The sequence below is a fragment of the Triturus cristatus genome, chromosome 6 (assembly GCF_964204655.1).
Source record: "Triturus cristatus chromosome 6, aTriCri1.1, whole genome shotgun sequence".
NCBI classification, from domain to species: domain Eukaryota; kingdom Metazoa; phylum Chordata; class Amphibia; order Caudata; family Salamandridae; genus Triturus; species Triturus cristatus.
Genome location: NC_140589.1, coordinates 1,067,326,525 through 1,067,352,174, shown reverse-complemented (window position 1 = coordinate 1,067,352,174; position 25,650 = coordinate 1,067,326,525). Strand labels below are relative to the sequence as shown.

The 25,650-nt window shown below is 45.0% G+C and overlaps 1 protein-coding gene across 16 annotated transcripts in view; it reads left to right on the top strand.

The window, feature by feature from the left end:
- AFDN (afadin, adherens junction formation factor) overlaps window positions 1-25,650 on the top strand; it is a 1,598,291-nt gene that overhangs the window by 923,663 nt on the left and 648,978 nt on the right. For all 16 annotated transcript variants that reach the window (XM_085611917.1, XM_085611916.1, XM_085611915.1 and 13 more), the window contains one exon: window positions 24,976-25,079. In XM_085611917.1, coding sequence (XP_085468043.1) covers window positions 24,976-25,079 — 104 coding nt within the window. The remainder of the gene's footprint in view (window positions 1-24,975; window positions 25,080-25,650) is intronic.

The following is a 25,650-nucleotide window of genomic DNA, read 5'->3' as shown; positions in this document are numbered from 1 at the left end:
TCTTTTGGTGTTGGGTCGCGTCGTCAATTTCAATGGGAGCTGGCGAAGAAGTGCTGCTGCCGTGAAGATGCTAAGTGTCTGAAGAGATCCAAGCCTGGATCGAAGATGAGAAGAACCTGAAAGCAGAGGGGACAGAGTATGGGTCACTAGCCAGGGACCAGGAAGGCGATGAGCAGCTGCCCACCGATGGCGGGTGATTTCAGGTGAAAGCTTTGAAGCTTAACTCTAAAGCCACGAGGACCAGGAGGCGTCTAGGTCGAACAGGAGCTGGATTCGAGCTGTCTCACGAAGGATGTCGAGTGCTGCAGCGTCGGTGGCCGGACTGGACACAACAAGGCTTGGCAACAGCAACCCACGCAGAAGCGAGAAAGATGCTTCGGTGCAGACCAGCAAGGTCTGTGGGACTCACCACTTGGTAGGGAGTCGGGGCACGTCTTAAGCAACCAGGAAAGCCCAAGGAAATACAAAGTTACCCACTCAGGGACCCACCAGTCAACGGACCAGGGATCGCGAAGGGACCTCGAGACGAAACACAAAATGGCAGCCACGGGTCCCTCGGAATGACCAGGCGACAATCTTCGGTGGATTCAGTGCTCGAGGTGGGGGCTACAAGTCAGCCCAAGCACGACTTCAGGAGACGTCGAGAAGTCAATGCACTTGCAAAAGTGCACGGTGACCAGGAGTTCCGGTTCCACGCTGCTCACGAGGGCTGCGTGTCTCCGCTTTGCTGGGGACTCGGGAAGGCCTCTGAGATGTCTGGAAATCCTCTTCCTGGGCTGCAAATACTTCGAAGTCCGGCGGGAGCTTCGATAATGCAGTCCAGCAAATTGCTACGTTGGTGCCTGCCAAGCAGGGGAGTCACTCCTTGACCCCAAGGGAGATTTCTTCAGTCCTCTGATCTTGAGCAGAGCGTCGAAGGTCCAGGATTCGGCTTCAGAGTTTCGTCCAGGGTAATCTAAAGTCCTAAGGACTGGGGTCCCATACTTATACTAAGGTAGGGGGTTGGACAAACTCTGGGACACACCAATGGGAGGGTTTGGAAAGAGGGGTGGCTACACCCATTTCCTTTGTCCAGTTTTGCGCCAGAGCAGGGGCTGGAAGCCCCTGAACCGTTTTGAGCTGGACTATGCACAGGGACACCAAATGTGCCCCCAGTGCAGGAATTCAAAGCACTCAGAGTGTACTCCCACCCAGCCCGAATACACATAAGCATGTCTGGGAGGTGGTTACACCTCCCTGTGACAGGAAATGTATTGTCCAGGCCTCCCCTGAAGGAGTTTCGGTCAGCAGCAGGCCAGGCCCGTGCCTGCATCATCCATGTCATGATGCCAGGGCTCTATTAAGTTTCTACCGGGTATACCAGTGCTGTCATGTCTCACCCTCTAGAAGGGTGGGATCATACTCACACACCAGTTCCAGATTCCAAGGTGTTTGACACCAAACACAACATTTTTCCATGCAGCCAGTCCAAAGTTAGTATTTACCGTTTGGTTATAATGCACTTACGAGTATATGGTCAGGCTGCACTACTGACATCCCCGGAGAAGAGATTCCGAAGGCTGCAGAGGGGCTCAGCTCATGCCTGGGCACCCCCTCAACCATGACCAAGCACCCTGCTTTCAGGATTGATAAGGCCTACCATAGGGGTGACTGATAGGTTTGTATGTGCAGTATATGGTGAGATATAGTGAACCTATATCTCAGTAAGGGGTGCATGCACCACCTTACTCAGGCTGCAGTAGCAGACCTGTGGTGTCATTTTGGGTGGCTTCCCAGGGGTGGCATAATACAAGCTTCAACCCCTGGTAGGCCTCTGGGGTACCTATGCCCTGGGTACATAGTATACCATATACTAGGGACTTATAAGGGCACCTCGGATCCAATCTGTCGTGTACCTAAAGTACATGCAATCAATTTAGAGAGGAAGCAGCTAGGCTGGGGCCCTGAATAGCAGGGTCTCAGCCAGACTAAAGTCAAAAAACTGTGAAACACCAGCAAAAAGTGGGGGTAAACATGTGAAGCAGATCCTACTCTCCTACACAACCCTCCCCCCCCCCCCCCCCTCCCCCCAATGCAGGGACATTAAACTAACCTTGACGAGTTGTCTTCATGTTCTAAGTGGAAAGATCTGGAGAGTATATCTGCTTTGGCATGGTTACTCCCAGGTCTATGTTCCACTGTATAGTACATCCCCTGTAGGGAAATGGACCACCTGAGAAGCTTCTGAAAATGAGCATCGTTCCTCCGATCAGGCTGCCCATTTGTGAGGATCTTCTGTCGCAGCAGCAGGGAAGGGTCCTCCACCCAAACCTGTCACATCTGAGCCTCCCTGCGTGGAGATTGAACGGCGGCCGTTAAAGGCTTCTGACCTTTCTCCTGAAGTATGCAATGTTATTTTGGCAGCCAGGCGGCCCTCCACTAAGACGGTTTACGCCTGCCATTGGCAGAAATTTGTATTGTACTGACAGAAGGGTCTATTGATCCTCTTTCTTCTTCTCTTACTACCGTCTTTTGTTCTTTCTGATCCTTTCCCATTAGGGCTCTGATTTAGGAACTCCCTATGTGCTCTGTCTGCTTTTTTGCAGCCAGACCAGCCCCCTCTCTTTAAGTGTCCTACTGTACATAGATTTCTAAAAGGGCTTGCTTACTTGTTTCCACCCACACCCTTTTTTATGCCACAGTGGGACCTTAATTTGGTCCTCAACTACCTGATGTGTGGTCCCTTTGAGTCTTTACACAGTTGTCCCCTCCGGCAGTTGACCATCAAAACAGCCTTCTTAGTGGCGATTACATCTGCCCGGAGGGTGAGTAAGTTGCAGGCGTTATCTTTCTCGCCTCCCTATCTGATTCCTTTTCCAGACAAAGTGGTACTTCGCACCCGGGCTTCCTTTTTCCCAAAAGTTGTGACACCATTCCATCCGGGTCAATCCATCACATTGCCTAAATTCTTTGCTCCCCGCATCCCTCTAAGGAAGAAGAACGTCTCCACCGACTGGACCGAAAAAGAGTTTTGTTGTTCTACTTTGACTGCACAAAAGAGTTCCGGGTAAATGACCAACTCTTTGTGGGGTACGTGGGAACAAAGAAGGGAAGGGCAGTGCAGAAAAGGACCATCTGTCGGTGAGTCATGCTCCGAATTAAGATCTGCTATGCCCTGGTAAAGAAGCAGCCCCCTGAGGGATTAAGGCCCATTCCACCAGATGAAAGGCTGCGACTACGGCCTTGGTTAGGGGTGTGCCAGTCCTAGAAATTTTCAGGTAGCAATGTAGGCACCATGTCACACGTTTGCCAAACATTACTGCTTGGATAATGAACTCTGCAGAGACTGGCATTTTGCCCGTTCAGTCCTGAAAGACTTCCTAGATTGAGTTAATGGTCCGCAACCCACCACTGGGATGGTATGGCTTGGGTATCTAATTCAAAGATAAGGAATCTGCAGCTAGACGTCACTATCAGATGAAAAAGTTACTTACCTTCGGTAACGCATTATCTGGTAGAGACTCTATCTAGCTGCAGATTCCTTACAGCCCCACCCATGCCTCCCCGCTGTGCGGACTAATGTTGTAGAGCCAGGGTTACTCAACTGTTTAAGGCCCTAGTTTTGCACACGACTAAGTCAGTTACTTCGTGGCTCAGTGCTTCTGGCATGGAAAAACCGAAAAGTACTGACGTCCGCACGCCTGGTTGGTGCCTAAATAAGTACCGCAACATCACAACTGGTGCTAACGACGTCACGTGGAGCCGAATGGAGCCACCCGACCGAGCGCGCAAGGGGTATTGCTCAGCAAAAGTTTCCAGATCCAGCCTGATGCTTTGGAAATTCAAAGGTAAGGAAACTTCAGCTAGGTAGTCTCTACCAGATCATGAGTTACCAAAGGTAAGTAACTTGTTCTTCAGTGCCGTGAATGGAAGTATCTCAGACTTGTACCAGATGATGGAACGAATAAAGTATCCCCAGACACCCAGGCAGCATCACAGATAATAGGTGTGAGGTTATCGTCGGGATGCTGTGTGTATATATATATATATATATATATATATATATATATATATATATATATATATATATATATATATATATATATATATATATATAATGATATCGTCCACATGAAGGGAACAGATCAAGGATTGATTGCCAAGGCACAAACCTCTGTGTAAATTAAACTCTTGTATAAAGCAGGCCAGCTGCTCTGTGGCCTAGACAAAAATCAGTGGGGACAAAGGCGCACTCCTGACGTGTGCCTCTACTAATTTCGAGTAAGACTGAGTAGAGGTTATGTCGTGTAGTTCCTACCAATCCGTAGGATCTGCGCATTGTTTGGACAACATAAACTAAGGGCTTTGTGTCAAGACTGATTCTGGACACCCCCGCAGGATATGTTGGCCTATAGACCAACTCGCCCACAGTTCCACCGTAAGACCCCCCTATCTACCAGGGAGGGTATGGTATTCGGGCAACCACTATACATGACAATCCTGACCCCCTCAGGGATCGTGGAAACAGTGCAGAACCTTTTGCTCAGTCACTCATGCTTACTTATTCGCAGTGAAATATACAGATAATACACAGTGGGACATTTTCAATAATATTTTTTGAGCCAACGTTACTCTTGCATAAAATATACGTGCGGCAATGATTAGTATACAGAAGCATATAAACGTGATTACAAGCACTAAAATTGTCATTAGAGATATAGTTCTACCATGGTGCTAAACAATGTGTACATGCAGGCATATAAACAAGGCATTAACCTAGCGTACTCCTACTATGCAAACCCTACTCTAAGTGTACATAGCGAGTGTGTAGGGGTAGAGCCAACAATCCCCCGAAAGGATGATCCAACCCTATTACCTGATGGGATAGACGGAAGGATCCTGTCTTGGTCACAAACTGGACACCCCTCACAAGATGGCAGACCACTGCGTAGTGATTTTTCAGCATTCAAGGACCCTTGGTGTCAGCGGAAGTACCTGCTCTGCTAATCGATCTCGATGCTCATTTTTTATAATGGAAAGCAGCCTTGCGATGTACGCATAGATTAGTGATACTTTGGAAATGTAGATAGCCCTGTCGCACCGTGGATGAAGATAGTGATGATATTTGTACGTAGTGCGAAACGAGACCTTGTACATGATGTTCAGGGCGTTAATCTTGTGCGAAACTAGGTGTAAAAACACATTTAGTTTCAGAGAAACAAATCGAACATTGTCGTCCATGCAAATATGTACAAAAGGTCACAGCTGGAAATGTTAATTGTGAGAACAATGTAAGAAATAAGCTGCTTCAGTACATGGGCTAAATCAGGAATAGAGCACCCACTCCTCATACTAAGGGTCAACATCTAAAAAGCTATGTAAATAGTCAGCAGAGAATTTTTAAAAACATTAAAATCTACTCTTAAAAAATATGTATTTAAAGGTCTTAAAGTTATTATATCATTTGAGATCCCAAGCACTCAGAAAGCCATGGTGCCCAAAAAAAGAAAAAGCTGTTTTGGTGCATTTTGTTTTAAAAAGAGGCCAAATTGTTCCCACATGGAAAATGCCAATTGCTTGTGTTCCGAATTGTTGTTGCTGAATCCCGCAGACGTTCCCAGAGGTGCACCTCGTAGCATGTTTAAGGAACCAATGTGATTCCATCCAGTTCCCACAGCAGCCGCTGTGGGAGGCTTCGTATCCCACAAGTTTTCTGCAGAGCAGTTGTTCACATCTTTAGGAGCTGAAGCATCCCAGGGTGGCTCTAAGAATGCATTCATCATCAATGGACTACGCTGGGGACAGCAATACTCATGGGCCTTTAAGGGGTTCATCAGTACTTCAGTGTCCGGTGGCGCAACCAATTCTGATTCGAGATATATATCTGAAAGTGACTATTAGTTATGGATTTCTTACCCTAGAATTACCCCCAGGCGTCAGACTGGACCCGGAAAAACTTTCTTCAGCAGTACCCCTGCACGTCGTTAGGTGGGGCTGGTCGACTTGGCGTTCGTCATCTGCATCGTGATCCCCAAAATATCATTGCGATATCTACTTAGACGACGCCCCTGCATGCTGACGTCCGTTTTCTTATTCCGCGCCAGCCAGCGCAGATCCAGAGAGAGCGGTACCCTAGTCACTTTTTGACTAACTATTTTTTTTACTTTTTGTTGACTTCTTTTTGTGTTGTTTGACTCCTGGTGCATAGGCATGTCACAGCAGCGGACTGGCTTCAAGCCTTGTGGCTCCTGCCACAAAGCTGATGTCGGTGATCGACCCACATGTCGCTTGCCTCTGGTGTCTGGAGCGCGACCACGACTCAAAGCGTGCTCCGACTGCCGGGCCAATGCCCCAAAGTCTTTGCGCGAGTGGTCCCGATAGCTTCTGGAGGCCTGGCAGTCGGCTCTGAGCCGCTCGAGGTCCTGGTCGCGAGGGAGGTCGGAGGACCAGTCGCGAAGCCACCATCACCACTCCTTGTCGAAGTCTTAGTCTTCGGGTAAGTCGAAGTACAAGAAGAAGGCGAAGAAGCACTGTCGCTCTTCGCCTTCTTCGTCGGCCGACGAGACGAGGTATGCAGACAGTCGTCGTCCTTCAGCTCCGTCTGCGGAGCCTGCTGAGTTGGCTTAGAGTCCCCCCTCTCCTTTCCAAGAGCCAGAGCAACCCAGCCCAACTTAATACATTTTACTAAGCACTCCACTCCACCTTTGGGCAGCCCGACTCCGTGAGCACGTCTTCAGTCCCTGCGGACTCGGTTGGGGGTTCCAGGGCTTTGCTGCCGCCGGCCTCAACTCCTATTTTCTCATCCCCGTCCTGTCAGCCCACCGGCGTTACCTACGGTTCATAATAGGCCAGGAGCATTTTCAGTTCACCATGCTCCCCTTTGGCCTTACCAGTGCCACTCGGGTGTTCACGAAAGTGATGGGGGTGGTCGCAGCTCATCTGAGCTGATCAGGGGTTCCAGTCTTCCCAGACGCAACGATTGGCTGTTGAAGGCGAGCTCGCCCCAGGATGTCTTCTCCAGACTATGGCAGACCTCCTTCATGCGCTGGGGTTCACTATCAAAGTGCCGAAGTCGCATCTGATTCCCTCTCAGAAGCTCCTTTTCATCGAGGCAGTTCTGGACACAGCACAGTTTTGAGCCTCTCCTCCCGAGCAGCGAGTCCGGGATGTTCTTGCTATGATTCCGATCTTTCAGCCTCTATCCCTGGTTTTGGTCTGAATGACTCTGAGGCTGTTGGGCCTCATGGCCTTCTGCATCCTGCTGGCGGATCATGCCAGGTGGCACATGCGGGCTCTGCAGTGGGACCTGAAGTTGCAGTGGGCACAACATCAGGGGAATCCTTCTGACTGCATCCAGCTCTCGGAGGGCATTGCACACCAACTGTAGTGGTGGCTGACGGACCAGGATTGGGTCAATGGCAGATCCCTCACCCTCCCCTCACTCAGAGTTCACAGTGGTGACAGATGCATCACTTCTGGGATGTGGCGGCCACATGGGGGAGATGGAGATCAGAGGCCTCTGGTCTCCGGTGGAGTCTGGGATCCATATCAACCTTCTGGAGCTCCAGACGATTCGTCTTGCACTGAACGCATTCCTTCCTTCTGTCAAAGGAAGAGTAGTGTATGTGTTCATGGATAACACCACTGCTATGTGGTATTGCAATAAACATGGCGAAGTGGGGTCGTGGACCCTCTGTTAGGAGACCTTTCGTCTCTGGAAGTGGCTGAAACATTAGGGCATGTTCCCTGGTGGTTCAACACCTGGCAAGTTCTATGAACGCCAGGACAGACGACCTCAGCCGCCAGTTCATGATGGATCTCGAATGGCTTCCTCAATCGGAAGTGGTACAAGCAGTGGGAAGAGCCTTGGTTAGATCTATTCGCCACGGAAGAGAACTCGCAATGTGAGCAGTTCTGCCTGTTGGAATTTCAAAGATGGTACTCGCTCGGCGACGCTTTGCGTCGCGAGTGAAGTTGCAGTCTTCTATACGCCTATACCACTTCTGCCCAGAGTGCTGAAGAAGATCAAGCGCTACTGGGCTCAAGTCATTCTTGTGGCTCTGAACTGGTCATGAAGAGTCTGGTATCCCGAGCTCTTGCACATGGCCATCGATCCTCCGACTAGACTGCCTCTTCGGGAAGATCTTCTGTCGCAGGAGCTGGGGACGGTCCTCTACCCGAATCTGTCCAGCCTCCACCTTTTTGCATGGAGATTGAGCGGCAACAGTTGACCGCTTTCGACCTTCCTCCCGAAGTCTGTAATGTCTTCTTGGCAGTCAGGCGTCCCTCCACTAAATCGGTATATGCCTGCAGATGGCACAAAGTGGCATGGTGCACAGCAAAGGCTGTGATTCCCCTTACTGCCCCTCCGCTTTCAGAGGTTCTCCTCTTACTTCTTTCTTTAAACCAGCAGGCTCTGTTCTGGGCACCCTTGAAGCCTCTATTTCGGCTGTTTCGGCCTTTCTTCACCTTCCAGATCAGCGTTCTCTTTTCAAGTCCCCTATTTTAAATTGGTTTCTAAAGGGCATTACACATCTCTTTCCACCTATCCCTTTCATAATGCCCCAGTGGGACTTGAATCTGGTTCTGACTTATCTGATGTGTGCTGTTTTCGAGCCGTTACATAATTGTCCTCCCAGACTTTTAACTCTGAAGACTGCCTTTATCATTGCCATCATCTCTGCAAGCAGGATGAGTGAGCTTCAGGCTCTTTCTTCTAAACCTACTTTCCTTGCTGTTCATCCGGACAAGGTTGTCCTTCGAACTCGACCTTCTTTTCTTCCCAAAGTCTTAACCTTTTTCCACATCGGACAGTCCATCACTTTGCCCACTTTCTTCCTGCCCCCGCATCCTTCTAAAGAGGAGGAGAGGCTCCACCGTCTGGATCCAAAATGTGCGCTCTCATTTTATCTGGATCGCACAAGACATTTCCGGGTGGATGAGCAGATCTTTGTTGGCTATGTGGGCGCCAAGTAAGGTCGGGCCGTGCAAAAGTGAACCATCTCTCGAAGTCTGGTCGTTCTTTGCATTAAAATGTGTTATTCTTTGGCGAAAAAGGAACCTCCAGTGGGGTTGCGCACCCATTCCACCAGGACGACGGAGCCACTACTGCTTTGGGACGTGGAGTTCCCGTTCATGACATCTGCCAGGCAGTCGCATGTTCTTCCTTGCACACGTCCACTAAGCATTACTGCCTGGACAGCCAAGTCCGTAGAGAGCTCTTATTTGGTCGTTCGGTTCTCCAAGACTTTCTGGTGTGGACTTAGTTCGCAAACCCATCTCCGGGGTTGGTATTGCTTTGGTATCTATTCTAAGGTAAGGAATCCATAACAAATAGTCTCTTTCAGATGAACAAGTTACTTACCTTCGGTAACGATATATCTGTAAGAGACATATGTTAGTTATGGATTCCTTACTGCCCCACCCATCCTCCTCATTCTGCGAACTGACTTCTGGGGTAAGGGACTCTCTTTCAGGGCCCTAGTCTTGTGCACCAAGGGTCAGTGTCTTGCACTGCTCTGCTTTTCTAGCGTGAATGTCGTGTACAGAACTGATGGCCATCATGACGCCACCGACGAACGCGGAGTTGACCAACGCCACCTACTGACGTTCAGGGGTACTGCTGAAGAAAAATTCTCTAGATCAAGTCTGATGCATGGGGGTAATTCTAAGGTAAGGAATCCATAACTAATATATGTCTCTTACAGATATATCGTTACCGAAGGTAACTTGTTCATCCCGGACACATTTGTGGCTGAAAAGCAGACAGCGGAAGACAGGTTGTATGCAGTCAAGCCAGACTGGCCTGAACAACAAGAACTATTGCTCATTTAGTTCTTGAAGCCGAGGTGTGTTGAAGCAGTGTATCATGCGCTCAAGGCAACGCCACACCAGCAGTGCTGTCTCCATTCTGAGTTGAACTGGGACATCTATGGTGGAGCAGATAGAATAAAATCAGTTTTCACTCCACAAGGAGAAGGACAAGCAAAAGCCCTCCAAAAACACTTCCCAACATGTAGTGTATAAAAGATGGTATAACACCGAATATCGTCTGAAAGCTGCTAACCAAACCAGAGCCAATACATTCAAAAAAGTGCACCATTCCTTTCGTATTAGACATGTTAAAGATACGATGGACCAGCTCCCCAAAATGCAGTGGTAAGTTAATGTGGAGTAGTGTCTGTATCTCAGCAAGGACCTTGCAACCTGGAGATCAAACGTCTCTTTGGCTGAAGTTAAACCCACATCTTTTTTGCAAAAGAATGGCTTTCAGTTTGCTTAGTGAATCACATTTTATGTTGGAATCATTTATTGAAGACCATAGTGCTGCCTCTCTAACTTTGTGGGCAGGTGTAAACAGCACTCCTGTGCAACAAATGACTATGGATTGAACCGTCACCGGATAAGTGATGCCTGGTTCCAATCTGCAGCAACCTTGTTCATTCAACATCAAATAGCTCTTGTTTGAGAGCAGCCTGAATACAGGATGAATAAGGGCAGCTGGGAACACTTCAGATAACAAGAAAAGTTCGCCATTGAAGCAGTGTGTGCCCCGTGGAGAGAAATGTCCTTGCAAACCAACGAGCTGCCTAAAGCGTCTTCACAGTCGGAGCCTTTGTGAAAAACTTCTGTGTCCGCAACTCTACATCTAAACCTGAACAGTTATTTCCAGTACTCGTGCACATATCCTTCCACTATCTCTTCCTATCTGTCTACCTGTTGGAATTGGAGACAATATTGAAATTCAAAGGTCGTGACTGGTAGGGTGATGTAGCCATGTGTTATACAGTCAGTGGATGGTGTCTCAGCCACGGTGAAAGGTAATTGGTTCCATTTTTCAACGTGCAACATGCTATATTTACGCATCTCTATGTGCCATTGTTATCGGTCTTTTTGTTAGATCGTATGCTGAAAACAGATTGGGTACTATTGGTGTAGCGCCTTGGCATGTGGCCAGAACGTAACATTTGTAATGTCCAGCTTAGTATTACTATTGTCCTTAATTGTGACTGTCCATGTTGTAATATAGACACGTCTTGCTGTATTATGTCAATTGTGGAAAACACTATGTTGCTCAGTAAATACATTCTGGATGATTAAGTGGTCATACCGTTGTCGGCCACAGCCTTCTTTAGATTAACCCTATCAATCTCGTGCAATCTCTCAGCAGCTTCCTGTTGGGAAATCTTCCACATGTCATTGTATATTCCGTACAAAAAACACTTTTCACATGGATTCCGCTGTCCTAATAAAAAATCCCTGAGCTCCATTTCATCAGAAAGAAGGGACAGGTGTTGTTTCACCTGGGAGAGTGTTGAAGTTTGTAGCCTATCTAGGCATACCTTCCCATCACTATATGATGTCACCACCCCGAAGTGTTCTGTTGTACATTTCGCTGATCAGACCTATTGATTCTAAACCCTTCAGTGTTACCCATGAATCAAGATTGACCCCCGTTTGTGTCCACAGGCCAAACCAACCAACCCTTCCAATTGGGGTCAGATGAATTAAAAGAACCATTACTCATTATGGTATCTAGTGTATCCTCACTAATGTGTGAAAGGTGCTGCCAGTTCTCAAAACGTGGGAATATGTGGTGCGTTCAAATCCTTAGTTTTTGCTATACCCAGACATGATGTTTGTTACACTGTCTTGTTCAGGAAAATCATTTGATGTGGTATGAGGCATGCTCTAAATAAGGCCTCTGTCCCCTGAACCTGCCAATCTATTGTCCCCCAGATAGACTTTGTGTCTATCATGTCTTTCTGAAAGATGAAACCTTGTATAGATAGTTGGGAAATAAAGGAAGAAGAGTATATCAGCTTGGTGTTTTAGCATATTTTTCTTTGCAGATGTAGTTGCAAGCCTGTAGTAATATGAGGCTGGGTCTGATGTTTCACAATCTGAAAAATAAGCAAACTTCTGTGCAAAAGTCTTTGAACTACCTTTCAGCAGTGCTGGCAGTGTTCCCATTGTGTGTAACTATAAACAGAGTGTGGGATACTAGCTTTATGTAAAAAACTGGTGACCATAATGCTGGTAGCAGAACATGTCTTCAAAATCACTTGTACCATTATACAATTCATCATTAGAAAATGCAGCTGCTTGCTCTAAATCTGAAAGCAAATTATGCACAGTTTCAATGTCCCAATCATCAGGGACAAGCAATTTTCAAAAGTTCTGTAGGACCATATACATCATACGATACCCTGTCCCATACAATTCCTTCAGGAGCTAGACCCGCTGTTATGTTCACCAGGGACCAGTCTCTCAGTTCACTGTGTGATAATGCATGTGGTTTAGGAACCAAGTTCACGAGTTGTACTGCAGAGCATTCTGGTAGAAAGTGTCCATTCAGAAGTAGGAAAAAGACGGTTACTATACCAATCCGAAGTACCAGGAAAAAAAATCCAACTGTATTCCAGGGATGTATCCAGGGAACAACCAAGTAAGTCTTTTTCAGCCAAAGATAGAAAGCAAAAACTCATAGCTTGAAAGGGAGAGGCAGTATCGGCAGCTCAGGTTCACTTAAATCTGATAAAAAATAGTCATATTGTATGAAGTAGCCAGACGCCGTTTGTTTTTTTTCTTGGCAGTTTTGATCTGTGGCATGTTTAAATAGTCTTCTATTTTTCAAATAGAAATTCGGGTTGATTGTTCAGGGTTTGTAGTTTTAACAGGAAAAAGCATAATTGCATTGTCGTTCACAGCTCTCTTTGGATAGTGGAGTCTTCAGTCATTATTAAAGCTTCCATCTGAGCTTCCTGGATGGTAGCGAGAGGAGTGCGGCGGCTACCCAGGAGCCCATGTGGCCTCCTGTTGAGAACCGGCCACATATTGTGGTTTGATCAGATCAATTGAGACAAACCTTTTGTCTCATCGACAGGCAAGTTGCGAAAGAAGTATAGTTCTAGTACCTTCGACAGCTAGGAAAGGTACAGGCACTCTATAACATCGCCTAAATTATTTCTTGTCCGCAATTTCCTCTCTGATGAAGTCCCCAATCTCTGGGATACAGGCAGGTCTTGTCGATACCATTTTCACTTCCCCAGTGGTGGTTACTTTGTGAAGCTCGGAATTCTTTAAGGTCCTGTACAACATCCAAACAACTGATGTCAAATGGGGTTTCAGCCACCACCGTGCTGACACTATTGAGGTTGGGTACCCACAGCCTCACCCCAAACAGGAGTTCATAAGGTGTATGACCCCCTAGGGATTTTCTTGGCATGTTGTTAAGTGCTCTCTGGACCCCATATAGGTGATTGACCCAACTGCCACCCTAGCCTAATACCCTTGATGTTAAGGATTGCTTTAAGTCCTGTTTTTTTCTTCTCGACTACCAAATTTCTTTCAGGATGATAGGGGGAGGAGTACCGCAAGGCCACACCCAAACTTCCCATGGCTTCTTTGTAAGCCCGAGAGCTAAACGCCGGACCCTGATCAGAATGTAGTGCGCCAATTGTGTATGTACAGATAGTCTTGCAAATCGTTTATAACAGTTTGAGCGCCAGCCGAGCGCTGAGGCCACACCCACAGGATTCTGAAGAACGAATCTACTGCCACCAAGATTTACTTGTAAGCCCTGTCATAGTGTAAGAGGCTGTAGTGATCCAAATATGCGCACACAAGAAGTTTGTCTGAGATCAATAAAGGTGTTTGTGGTGAACGTGCTACAGTAGAGCCCTTCATCTGCTGGTAGATGTCGCATTTGAGGATAAAGTCCTTGGTCTGCTTAGTAAGACCTGGCCACCAAATAGCGCTGCTTTAGTAGTGATACTGGATGTGCTGAACCCAGACCCTCGTGTGCAGCAAGTATCAGTCCCAATCTGCGAGCACTGTTTGGTATTACCCTATCCCCCACTCTTGGAATCTGAGCATAAGGAATGTTCCGTGCATCTAACTTGTAGGAGTACTTGAGTGGAAAGCCTTTGGCAGGGCTGAGCTGTTGCACGCGTTATTGACAGCTTTTGTAGTTGTTCCGTCTATCCTTGTTCTGGAGCGAGTTATTGCTGCAATGGCAGCAGTGTGTACTGTTGCCTTGGCGGCTTCATCCGCTAATGAATTTCCTTCAACGTGAACGCCAACACGTTGATGACTTAATGAATGAATAACATGAGCCCGTGGCAGACCTTCTTTCAGCTTTGCCACTTGTACCGAAAGCATCATGTGCTTCACTGTGCAACCTTTGGAATCCCTAAATTCATTTAGGCCCCAATAGTGTAAATATTCGTTATAGGACTGGACACAGTAAAATTAATCACACTCTATGATTGTGGGGAATTCATGATCTGTATTTTGTAGTGCCAGTATCAGTACTTTTAGTTCCACCAGCTGTGCCATACAGTCCTCTAGAATCTGTGTTTTTTCCCAGGAAGGAACTTTCCGTCCTGCAAGTGGCCTTTTACAATTGCGCATGCCACGGAATATTGTTTTCCTTCTACGTCTGGCTGGGCAGATCCATCGGTATAAATGATATAGTCATATCGATCTAGAGGCATTATTTCATTTGGCAGAGGATGTTCTTGTTCTTACTACAGGAGTGCTTGTGTTTGTAATGTAGAATCAAATCTGTAATCTACATCTGTTGCAGTGATGGGGTTAGCCCATTGAATCTCATGTGGATGTAATGCTTTAGCATTCGAGATGCTTGTCTTTGTAACAGCCTCTAGGTTATGTACCGGGGTCACAACAGTTATGTGTCTCCCATGCGCTAGTGCTCTCTCTTTCTCACTACAGCAGTCTGTACTGCTGTGAGTATTTTTTCTGTTGGTGCAAAACGCATTTCAGCATTTGTGTACAAATTTGATTTGTATGCAGTAGATACTGTATCGCCTTCAGTGAAAGCAATGTAGGTGTACCCAGTTGGTCCAGCGACCACGCGGATCACCAGGTTAGTTGTCTTGACACCTGTATGTAGATGTTTAGAAGCTATCATGTCCGCTTGTACGGAACGAATGATATCAGTGTTTTTTTGTGTCCAATGATGCACTGAAATAGCAGGTCTAGTTAAGTCGTAGAAAGGTTTCACCCTTTCTGCATAATCCGAAATGTATGTCACGCCAAAATTAAAAAATACTAAAATGGATTGTAGTCTTTTCAGAGTTATTGGAGCAGTGCACCTTTTTCTAAAGATTGTGCCACCAGCTTTTACTTCACTTGGCGATTCGTACCCTAAAAATAGGACACTGAGGTGGACAATGTTTGATTTTTTTTTTAAATTCAATGTGTATCCCAAGTGGGCGAACCCAAGAATTATGTGGTTCCATTAATTCATCGTCCGTCAGATAGATGTCATTTACATAGGACAATGCCGCTTCATCATAATTTTGAAGTAACTCCGTTACCCTGACTGAAAACAATCCGGGGCTTTTCTTATACCCGTGGGGTATCGACAAAATTGGCTTTGAGAGCCTAGCGCTGAGAATGCTGTCAAATATCTGCTCCCATGCGCTATATTTGGCAGAAAAACCATTTGAGATGTCTAGTGTTTTTATTTCCTTTCCTACGATGTTATTCATTAGTGCGGCACTGTGTGCATTTTGTACGTCAAATGTGAGTGTTGATGCTTTTAAATGTCTGTAATCTATGACGGACTATATGAATTATAGGGTTTCATTACGGGAAACAAGGTACTATTCATAGGTAAGGTGCAATTCTCTATCACCCCCTCGTATTCAAATTGATCAAGGATCTCCCTGACTTGTTTCTTTGCCTCATGTTTAATCGGCTACTGTCTCTGTGGTTGAGGAATTGATTTTAATGGGATCTCGTGATGAGGTGACTCATGATACCACCCAACATGATTTCAGTAAAGTTCAGGAGCTAACGCCCACTCCTGCGCGTATTAATTTTTAACTGATTCTGTTACGAGGTTGGAGAAAGCAGGTAAAATAACTTCTTCCCCGATTGGGCAGTCCATTACGAACTCAGATGGGCAATCCTTCTCGGCCAAAAGAATATAGTAAGCATTTGGAGCGTTATTTCATATAAACGATGTGGGGCACTTACCCTTGTATCAGGTGTTTCCTCTGTGATATGCTCTTTCAGCTCTACTTCCCCCAGATAATCCATCAGGTTCTGGCGAGCTATTGTGACTTCTGCCACGCTGCCCTTTCCTTATTCAAAAGCAGAGTCCTCAGTAGCCTTGGCATTTCTAATTGTAATCCCGCTACCTTCTTTTTAAATTGAGGTTTTGAAGTCGTTTGTTTGTCTTTCATGTTTAATGATGTAGTCCGAAGTGCGTTGTCTCTCCCTTTTCGGCTCGACTCGCTCTTCCGATCTGTACTCTGATTGTCCGTCTCTCTCTGAACGCTTTTCCGATGTCTCCTGAAAGGAACGAGACGAACGTGCATCAGTATCCTGATACCTGTCAGGTTTTCTAATTTTGTCACGGTTTCTCAGATTGTATTTTTTTCCCGGTGTGTTCCTGTTGAGGAAACCCACCCTGTGACTGTGTTTTGTTTTGTTTATTTTTTTTGTTCATTATCCTATTTCTTCCTTGAATAATCGGGTGCTTGCTTAAAGTTACCCTTTTCAGGACTGCTCTTAACTATGGGTTTCCCAGGTCTGGCTCCCAGATTATCTCTGCCAAGTGAGGCATATGTATCTTCGATAATCTTAGGCAATTCTCGCTCCTGTTGTGCAGGAGTGAATTCCCTCAGGCGTTTGTGTATAGCCACAGCTGCTGCCACCCCTTTTATGTTACTTAACATAATGGCAGCTACCTGGGCAAAATTGCCCATCAGTTTCATCCCCAGATCTAGGGTGGGCTCTGCCCCGTACTCATTCTGAATCTGTTTTAGTACAACTGGTATGACCGCTATTGAAGGGGTGCCATGTGTGCTTGTTTATACGGCAGCGAAGATTTTACCCCAGGCAACACAATCTTCTGTCGGGGCAGCCATCTCGATTGGCAAGCAAATTGTCAGTACGCTGTGTTTTTCCTGCAGACCCGTATGGGGAAGAACTGCTTCAAGCTGTGCTGTTTTCTGTTCTATCCAGAATGGGATTTGTTCTGGACTGGTGGGAATCTATCCCATAACGGCATTTAGAGTTTGTGGGCTAATACCTTTAGTAACCATGGTTATTTGTGTAGCCTGAGGAACCCCTGCAGGTTGAACTGTAAATGTTCTCATTACGTTTTGTGTAAGATTTCAGTACATTTTTACTAAATCTCTGTACAGTGTACGTATCCCTGCTGCTTATAAAGCAACATTGTCTGGATGGGGTGTATTTGAAGCTAAGACCAGCCAAGTTGCTCCTTCTCTGCTGAGGGGGCAGAGTCTCACGTATTCTGTGATATGGGGTAGGATGCCTTTAAACCAATTAATGTGCTCTTGGGAGTTGATGGGACTTCTAAGTACACTTATGGGAAATACTCATCTTCAAAGTATTCATGAAATAACCTTGTGTGTGCGTCTGCAGGTGGGAACTTAGCCCAAAAATAGAATACCTCCATTCTGAATGCTTTGTGTGCCTCAGCCACAAAGGTAACATCTCCACCCATTGCCGAGAGGCTGTGTTGTAATAATTTCATGGTAACTGCATGTCTACAATTTTCTGAAATATTCAGTCTAACTATCTGTTCTTCAATGTCCTCAGCTTGTTCGGTCATTATCAGAAGAGTAGTATTTAGCTTAACATTTTATAGAGATATGGTATGCACAATGTGGGTACATCAAATCTTCCATACTTGATTAACCTACAGCCAGTACATATTGTATTCCTACTCAGCTGGTGCAGACTGATTTCCCTTCCCACTACGGACGTCTCTGGTTTAAATGTGAGTAGGGGTCTCTGGGAAAGCACAACTGAACTGCTCAGATTTGATCGTTAAATAAGAGCTTACCCAACATTGGCAGCACCATGTTGTGTAGTTCCTACCAATCGGTAGGACCTGCGCATTGTTTGGACAACATAAACTAAGGGCTTGGTGTCAAGATAGATTCCGGACACTCCCGCAGGATATGTTGGTCTAAAGGCCAGCTAGCTCACAGTGCCACCCTAAGCCCCCCTGATCTACCAGGGAGTGAATGGTTTTCTGATGACCACTGAGCATGACAACCCTGACCCCTCGGGGATCGTGGAAACAGTACAGAACCTTTCGCTCAGTCACTCATGCTTACTTATTCTCATAGAAATATACAGAGAATACACAGTGGGACGTCTTCAATAATTTTTATTGAACCAATGTTATTCTTGCATAAAATGCGTGTGCTGCAATGATTAGTAGACAGAAGCATATAAATGTGATTACAGGCACCAAAAGCGTAAATAGTAGATATAGTTATACGATGTTGCTAAAGAATGTATGTATACATATAAACAAGGCAGTAATCTAGTGTACACCTACTATGCAAACCCTACTTTCATTTTACCTAGAGTGTGTGCAGGTGCAAAGCCAAGAATCTCCCCAAGGGATGATCCAACCCCATTACCTGATGGGACAGAGTGAAGGACCCTGTCTTGGTCACGGACGGGACATCCCTCACTAGATGTCCGACCACTGCATGGTGATTTCTCAGCATACAAGGACACTCGATGTCAGCGGAAGTGCCTCCTCTGCTAATCTATTGGGATGCTCATCTTTTATAATAGAAAGCAGCCGTGCGATGTGCGCATAGATTAGTGATATTTATGGATATGTAGATAGCCCTGTCGCCCTGTGGGTGAATAAAGTGATGACATTTGTAGGTAGTGCAAAACGAGACCTTGTACATGATGTTCAGGGCGTTGTGATCATTTTGTGCAAAGCTAGATGTAAAAAGAAGTTTAGTTTTAGAGAATCTAATTCAACATTAGCATGCAAGTAAATTTGTGCAAAAAGGTCACAGCTGAAAATGTCATTTGTGAGGACAATATAAGAAATAGGCTGCTTTGCTACATGAGCCTAACTCGAATATAACAGTTATTTACATACACTCTGGCCTTGGGGCCATGTCTAATAAGCGATAAAAAAGTATTTGCCAAGGCACAGTGTCCATAGCGTTTCCATCATGAATGACCAATTTAAAGTATCAAACACTTTATCAGCATCAAGCGGCACTGTAACCAATGGTATCTGTGGGTTTATCCTATGAAGAATGCCCATTAGTGTGCGAAGATTAAAAGGCAAAGCATTGTGGGATGAAACTAGACTGTTCCGGCCGACCTAGAATTTGCATTAAGGGCTGGAGCCGGTGAGCGAACATCTTGGCCAAAATATGTTTGTCCGTATTTAATAGAGACAAAGATCTGTATGAGGTGATCTCAAATATGTTCTTAATGCGCTTAAGGAGGACCGTAATAATGGCCTCTATAGTGGAGTGCGGAGGGACCCCCTGATGATTGCCTCGTTGTACATTGAAAAGAGATGAGGAGCCGGACAATCTGCATAGGATTTATAGGAATCAACAGGTAGGCCATCGAAACCAGTAGCTTTTCCACTTAGGAGACCCTGAATAGCATCCTTGATGTCCTCTGTTGTGATTGGGGAGTTTAGGATTTGCTTGGCCTTCCTATCTGTCCATGCCATAGCAACCTGGTCCATATATTCATATCGGAATACTTTCTATGCGGTCTGGAAGCATTAAGTCACTCATAATATAGTTGGAGTTTGTTAAATTGTAAGAGGGAATCAGAGTGGACATCTTCCTACTCGCTGGCAAAGACAGTGATACCCTTAGGCCCACACTCACTGACAGCAATCCAGTTAACTGACCGACCCGATCTTTAGCCCACCATGAATGGCCTCAACCGGGCTCCACTCCAAAGATAGAGGATCTCACGCTCAGCCTCTTCACTGTATTCCTACAGTGTATCGTATAATTGCAGCAAGAGCGCCATATCTTTTGTAACAGAATAATTAGTTTCCAGACATTTGAGTTGAGACTCAAGTTGGGATCTAATGGAATTAAGGATCCTGGGTCTTTTGGATATACAGATGCCGTGGATGTATGCCTTAGAGCCTCCCAAAGTGTGGCAATGTTGCCGACAGAGTCCTCGTTTAACTGAAAATATCTGCGAAACTGTGTCACGAAGCTCAGAATCATGTAATCACTATGTATGAAAAGGGGGTGCAGAGATTGATTGATGAAGTGACAGTTTCACTGGTGAGTGGTCAGATATAGTACGGGGAAGTTTGTCCACGTTGCTCACCCTACACATCAGAGCACACGAGTAGCCACATGTCCAGCCTTGAGAGAGTGTTTTGTACTGGGGAGTAAAATGTGTGTTCCGTTTGATGAGGATGAAGGACTCGCCAAGCATCCACTAGGTCAAAAGTTGCAATATGTGGGAGAGAACTATACAGGTACGTGGTGTCTCGTTGGAGACCTTTGAGGATCTATTGTGCACTTCAGAAAAGGCAAGATTGAAGTCACCCTCCCAGATAGTGGGCCAGTCGGTATACTTGGGGCATATCTGTATAATACTTTCAAAAAAAGCAGGATCGTACACATTTGGGCCTTAAATTGCCATAATCCCCATTGAGCTTGCCAGCTAGTGCTACCAGACTGTCTTCAGCATCAGTGACTCTGTCTATAAGAGAGTAATTGGCTGATTTCTGAATAAGAATGACCAACCCTTTTGAATATGAGGAGAAGTAGCAATGAATGAACACTGGTGTGCCCGGGGGGGGGGGGGGGGGAATACTGTGTCTCTTAGAGCATATGGCAATTTTGTGAGTATCAAGATAGGCCATCACCTGCCTGGTCTTACGAGGGATGTTATGATCTCTTACATTCCATGCCAGCAAATTAACCATGGAAGGGTATGAATTCTTGAGTCTGAGCGTAGGCGTAAACAAGGCATACCAAGACCCGCTTGTAGCGGGAGAGTAGAAGCATGCATTGGAGTGTCTAGGTGTGACTGCGGAAACCATAAATAAAGACCAGCCCAAAACAACTGCAAGCCGTACATACCCCCCACCCACCCCAAATGCCAGTCCATGAACCCAAAAACACCAGCAGATAACCCAGACCAGAATAAAGAGACATGTAAAAAGACAAGAGAAAGTATAATCAATATCACCAATGAAAACCCCAAGGGCAATGAATCGCTTCACGCAAGGGGAGGGGGAAGCACCCGGAGAGTTCAGCATTGCCCCGAGCAATAAATCATTGTCATTGACCTAGTCAGCAATGCACCAGGCTCCGGCTAGGCAATTTGTTGACAGTGGGGCCATTTTTATGCAGCACTGTAGGTGCAGTAACAGACAGGTAGCCAATACTGAGCTAAACTAACTGAACACATCCTCCATTCTGACGTCTTCAGACGACTGCAGTGCGGGCACCAGCAAACTCCGTTGACCAATCCTGGTGCAGGTCACATGCTGTTACCCAGCATGAAAAGTGCCCTGATTGGAGGGAGGAGCTTCTCTGCGCTCACGAGCGCACTGTAAGCCTGCACTTGCTGTCAACCCAGCTGTCTAGGACAGCTGGGTTGAGAGGTTGAAAGTGTACATGTCTGGCTGGACATGCGCTTTTTAAACAGTGCACGTGTAGCCCTATGCCCACCACTCCTCCCTAACAAGTTCATATTTTGCTTTTAAAGTTAAGGGATGGCTGTATGCTTTTTTTTTTAATTTTAATTATCAGACTGCAGATAGCAGAGACTGATAATGAGCAATCAGATTTATGGCTGAGGCTGGGTAGACAGGTTAACAACTGAAGCGCTGAGGTATTTAACTCTCAAAAGTCCTTGTCAACTAAGTATTGGAGCTGTGAACAAAATGATGTTTCTGAATGCTTGCTATTAAATGGGGGAAAATTACAATGAAAAGTTACTTTAATGGTCATGGAGCATATGTATCGAATACCGTATTTGCGATTCTCAAATAGCGATTTTTAGGGAATCGCTATTTGAGAATCGAAAACGGGATGTAACAAATAATTCGCAAATGTTTTGCATTTCCTTGGCATTTCTTAATTGCGATTAGCAAATTGCTAATCGCAATTAAGGAATACCTTTCCATTCATTCCTATGGGCTAGGAGGCCCATAGGAATGAATGGGAAGACATTCTCTATTTGCGATTCGCAATTTGAGAATCGCAAAATGAGAATGCAATTTCAAGGGTGCCAGGGTGTCAAAAGGACCCCTGAAATATGTATGTGTGCACATGTGTCGCACATACATGCCCTAAGGGCATGTCTGTGCGTCACATGACACTTTGAAAATTGCAAAAAGTGCATTTTTCAAAGAAATCGCAAATTACCACCAACTTGAAGTTGGTGGTAATTTGCGATTCCTTTACGACCAAATTGCACTTTTTCTGTGCTTCATACATTGCATTTAAGGAGTCGCAATTTGCGATTCTCTAATTTGCGATGCCCTTTTGGGATGATACATCCCAAAAGGCTTTTTCCCGTTCACAAACGGGCCGATTCTGAGTTAACTCTTCATTTTAATTTCTCTCTTTTCAAAGTGCCACATTTACGAACAGATGGCCCCTTACTCCCAGTGACCAGTATGTACTGTCATAAGTATAACTGAAAAATACAGCCATTTTTTAAATGAGATATTTCAAGCGCAGAAAAATGTTACTTATTATGAAAAAAATTTAAGAACACTTTTCTGCACTTTATATTTCTCCAACTAAAAAAAAAATGATTGTATGTTTGTGTTATACATGTAATGGTGGCACATATGGTAAAATGTATGTCCTGTGCTGCAAGTACATGCAACACAGGCTCTCAGACACCCCATACAAATATATCCCATTCATACTCACATGTTCATACATCCCCATGTGGCACACATGACAGCCCTGTCAAAGTGCCCCTAGTCAAAGTATGCTAATGAAATCATAGTATATGGCTCTAAGGGCACTAGTCTTTAAGTCAAGTTAAGCTGATCCTGGGGGTGTCTGGTAACAATGAACAAGTTGTTTAGCCTTCAGTAGCTTACAATGATTTTCACTGATCAGAAGTAGCTCTCACTATAGAAAAGTGTTGAAGACCCCTGAATTGTAATCTATAGACTGACGTCTGAAAGGCTGGGAAAACTGCCTCTGCTCCCTAGAAAAAAATGGTCTTTTAGAACGAAGCACATATGTATATATTTTTATTTATATATTTTGTAGAAAGTGTTTTGCCATCCCGCATGAGGGCATGACACTTCGTGCTTATGAACGTACTGGTTTACCCAGGAGGAGAACTAGGATTGCAGGTAAGTAACCATTTCTTTTAATGCTAGAGCTTGGATCCTTATTGATCTGTATATTATTTCATTTTGCTGTGACAATCAAGTCCTTTCTTTCAACTTAAAGATCAGTACTGGGCTGGACAATATGTTATTATGTCTGTTGGTTGACTGTTAATGGCGGAGTGCTTGGTCCCAACCCTACCTCTTTGAGAAGCCTTTGAGTGCTCTCCCTTGCTACTCTGTGAGTTGAAAGCAGAAAGGGAGTACTTGGCCCAGTGTGCAGTACCGTAAAAGGCCAGACAGACGTTCCCGGGACACCAGAGACAAACTACCCTAGCCGAAATGGTTGTGTCTCAGTAGCCCCTGTGTGTCCTTTGCTCCACCCACCACTTTGGCATGGGTCCTGACAGGTTCTCCGATGTCACTCTTGCATTTGTTACTAAACAGTGATTTTTTTGATTGTGCCTTCTATTATACAAGGCAGATGTTAAATTCTCTTTGTTAAAAAGAAAAAAACACAATATAGGCAAATTCTTTTTTGTGGGCGAGATTACTTGAAATCTCCAAGATACTTGGCATGAAACCATTTGGTGTAAGGTGACAAAGTGTGTGTTAATCCATTGTATTTTTTTGTAAACTATATTATTGGTTTTCTTACATCGTTTATACACAACATTCAGCTTTCCCCTTCTCACCCCCAATCCAATGGGAACCCTTCCTTTCACTTTTAAACCTCTACTTCTTTCAGTGTTGGGGCACTGTCATCTTTGAATTCTCTAGTATTCATTAAATTACATTGGCCGTCATTCCTCTTTACAGGTCATACTTTTTCCGGGTACACATTCCTCTTTACAGGTTGTACTTTTTCCGGGTATCTAGTTGTCAATTTGTATCTGAATTCTGGCCCTCCTTTTGTGTCCCAGTCATCTTGGTTTTCCAGCTCAGTCAGTACTGTTTCTCACACTAACACTCTATTTGCCTCATGCCTTTGGTTTTGTAGTTTTTTTTCTTATTCCAATTTCTGTGGCTACCCACTTAATTGTATCCACTTACCATGTTTTGTACTTGGTGCTAGTGGTCCATTCCATTGAATTGCTGTTCCTTTGGTCAGTACTATTTCAATTACTTTAACAAATTCTTTATTCCTTTTCTTGGTACCAACACCAGCAGACCTATGCCAATAGGTAGATTGCAGTGCTGTAGCAGTTAAGGTACTCCGTCTCTGCACCACTTCTCTCCAGAATTCCTCTGTACCTCTGCGCCACATGTATATATGTTACCATGTTATCTCTACTCTTTGGACAATGATAATCTTTTTCAGAACTTATTCTGTTTATTAACAGAGATTTCCTAAATAATGTGTGTAGGCAATTGTAGTCGATCAATTTCATCAGGGCATTTCTGGTGACCTGTCAGCAGTTAGTCTATATTTTCCACCATTTCTGTTCATCTGTCTTTCGTCCATATCTTACACTCAGGCCAGCCTTCTGCAAACTAATTTCGGCTTTCTATTTGTAATTAATTCATTTTATTTTGCCTAGCATGTATTTGCCATCAGAAGTCATGTTTTCCATAACCCGCCCTCATGCAGAGTTGCTGTTGTTTGTTGTTCCTAATTGTGTCTCAAACGCTCAGACTAAGAATGTCTAGCATCCATGCATTCTCATTCCTGTAGAAACAGTCTTTTGTTCTGTAGTATAAATGGTTTAAAGCAATGTTGACACAGGTGACGAGGATAAATGTTCCTTTATAATAACCCGTCTATTAATGTGGTTAGCACTTCTTTCTGGTGGGTGGCATTTTGTGCCAGGGAAAAGCTGTGAGTTCAGCGCTCACCTTTTCGTTGAGACCTGTTCTTTCTTTTGCCCTTCAAGGCTTTTGCAGGCTGACGCCACACCCACGCTCGCCAGGTACTTGGACCATATATTTTGAAGGTGCAGACTATGAAAGCCAATTCTTACATGAAAATGCGGAGCTGGTGAGTAGTATCCTGGGGAAACAGAAGGGGCTGTCTAATCGCTTACATTTGCAAATGTTGATTTTGATTTTATCTTTAGAAGGTTATTGTTTAGATTGTTGTATTAATTTAACATGTTGTGTCCATGTTCTGAACCGGTTTTTTAGTTGTCTGAAGTGGGTTGAGGGAGGTAAAAAAGGCGACAAGGAACATTTAGATCTATTTAACTTAATGCTTTATATACATCTTTAAGTTGCATATGCTGTTTTATTTTCATTTAACCAAGAGGACCTAAAAATGAAAAGACAAGGTTTAGGAGAGGTTGCTAGTGGGATCTAGGCTGTGAATAGATTGCATCTTTGCTCTTTCTTTCTGCCCTGTCTTGTTTGCTTGAAGACCAACATACACTGAGCATCGTCTCCTAAGCTATGCGTAGTAGTACTCATTGCTTTAGACCTCAAAGACCTTCAATGAGGTCATCCTTAGACCCAAAGTTGACTGTTATCTGTTCATTTTTCATATGCGGTTTTCTTTGCTGAAAAGACAGTTAATACATGTGACGTGTAAGGTGCTAATTTTGCAAGAATTTATT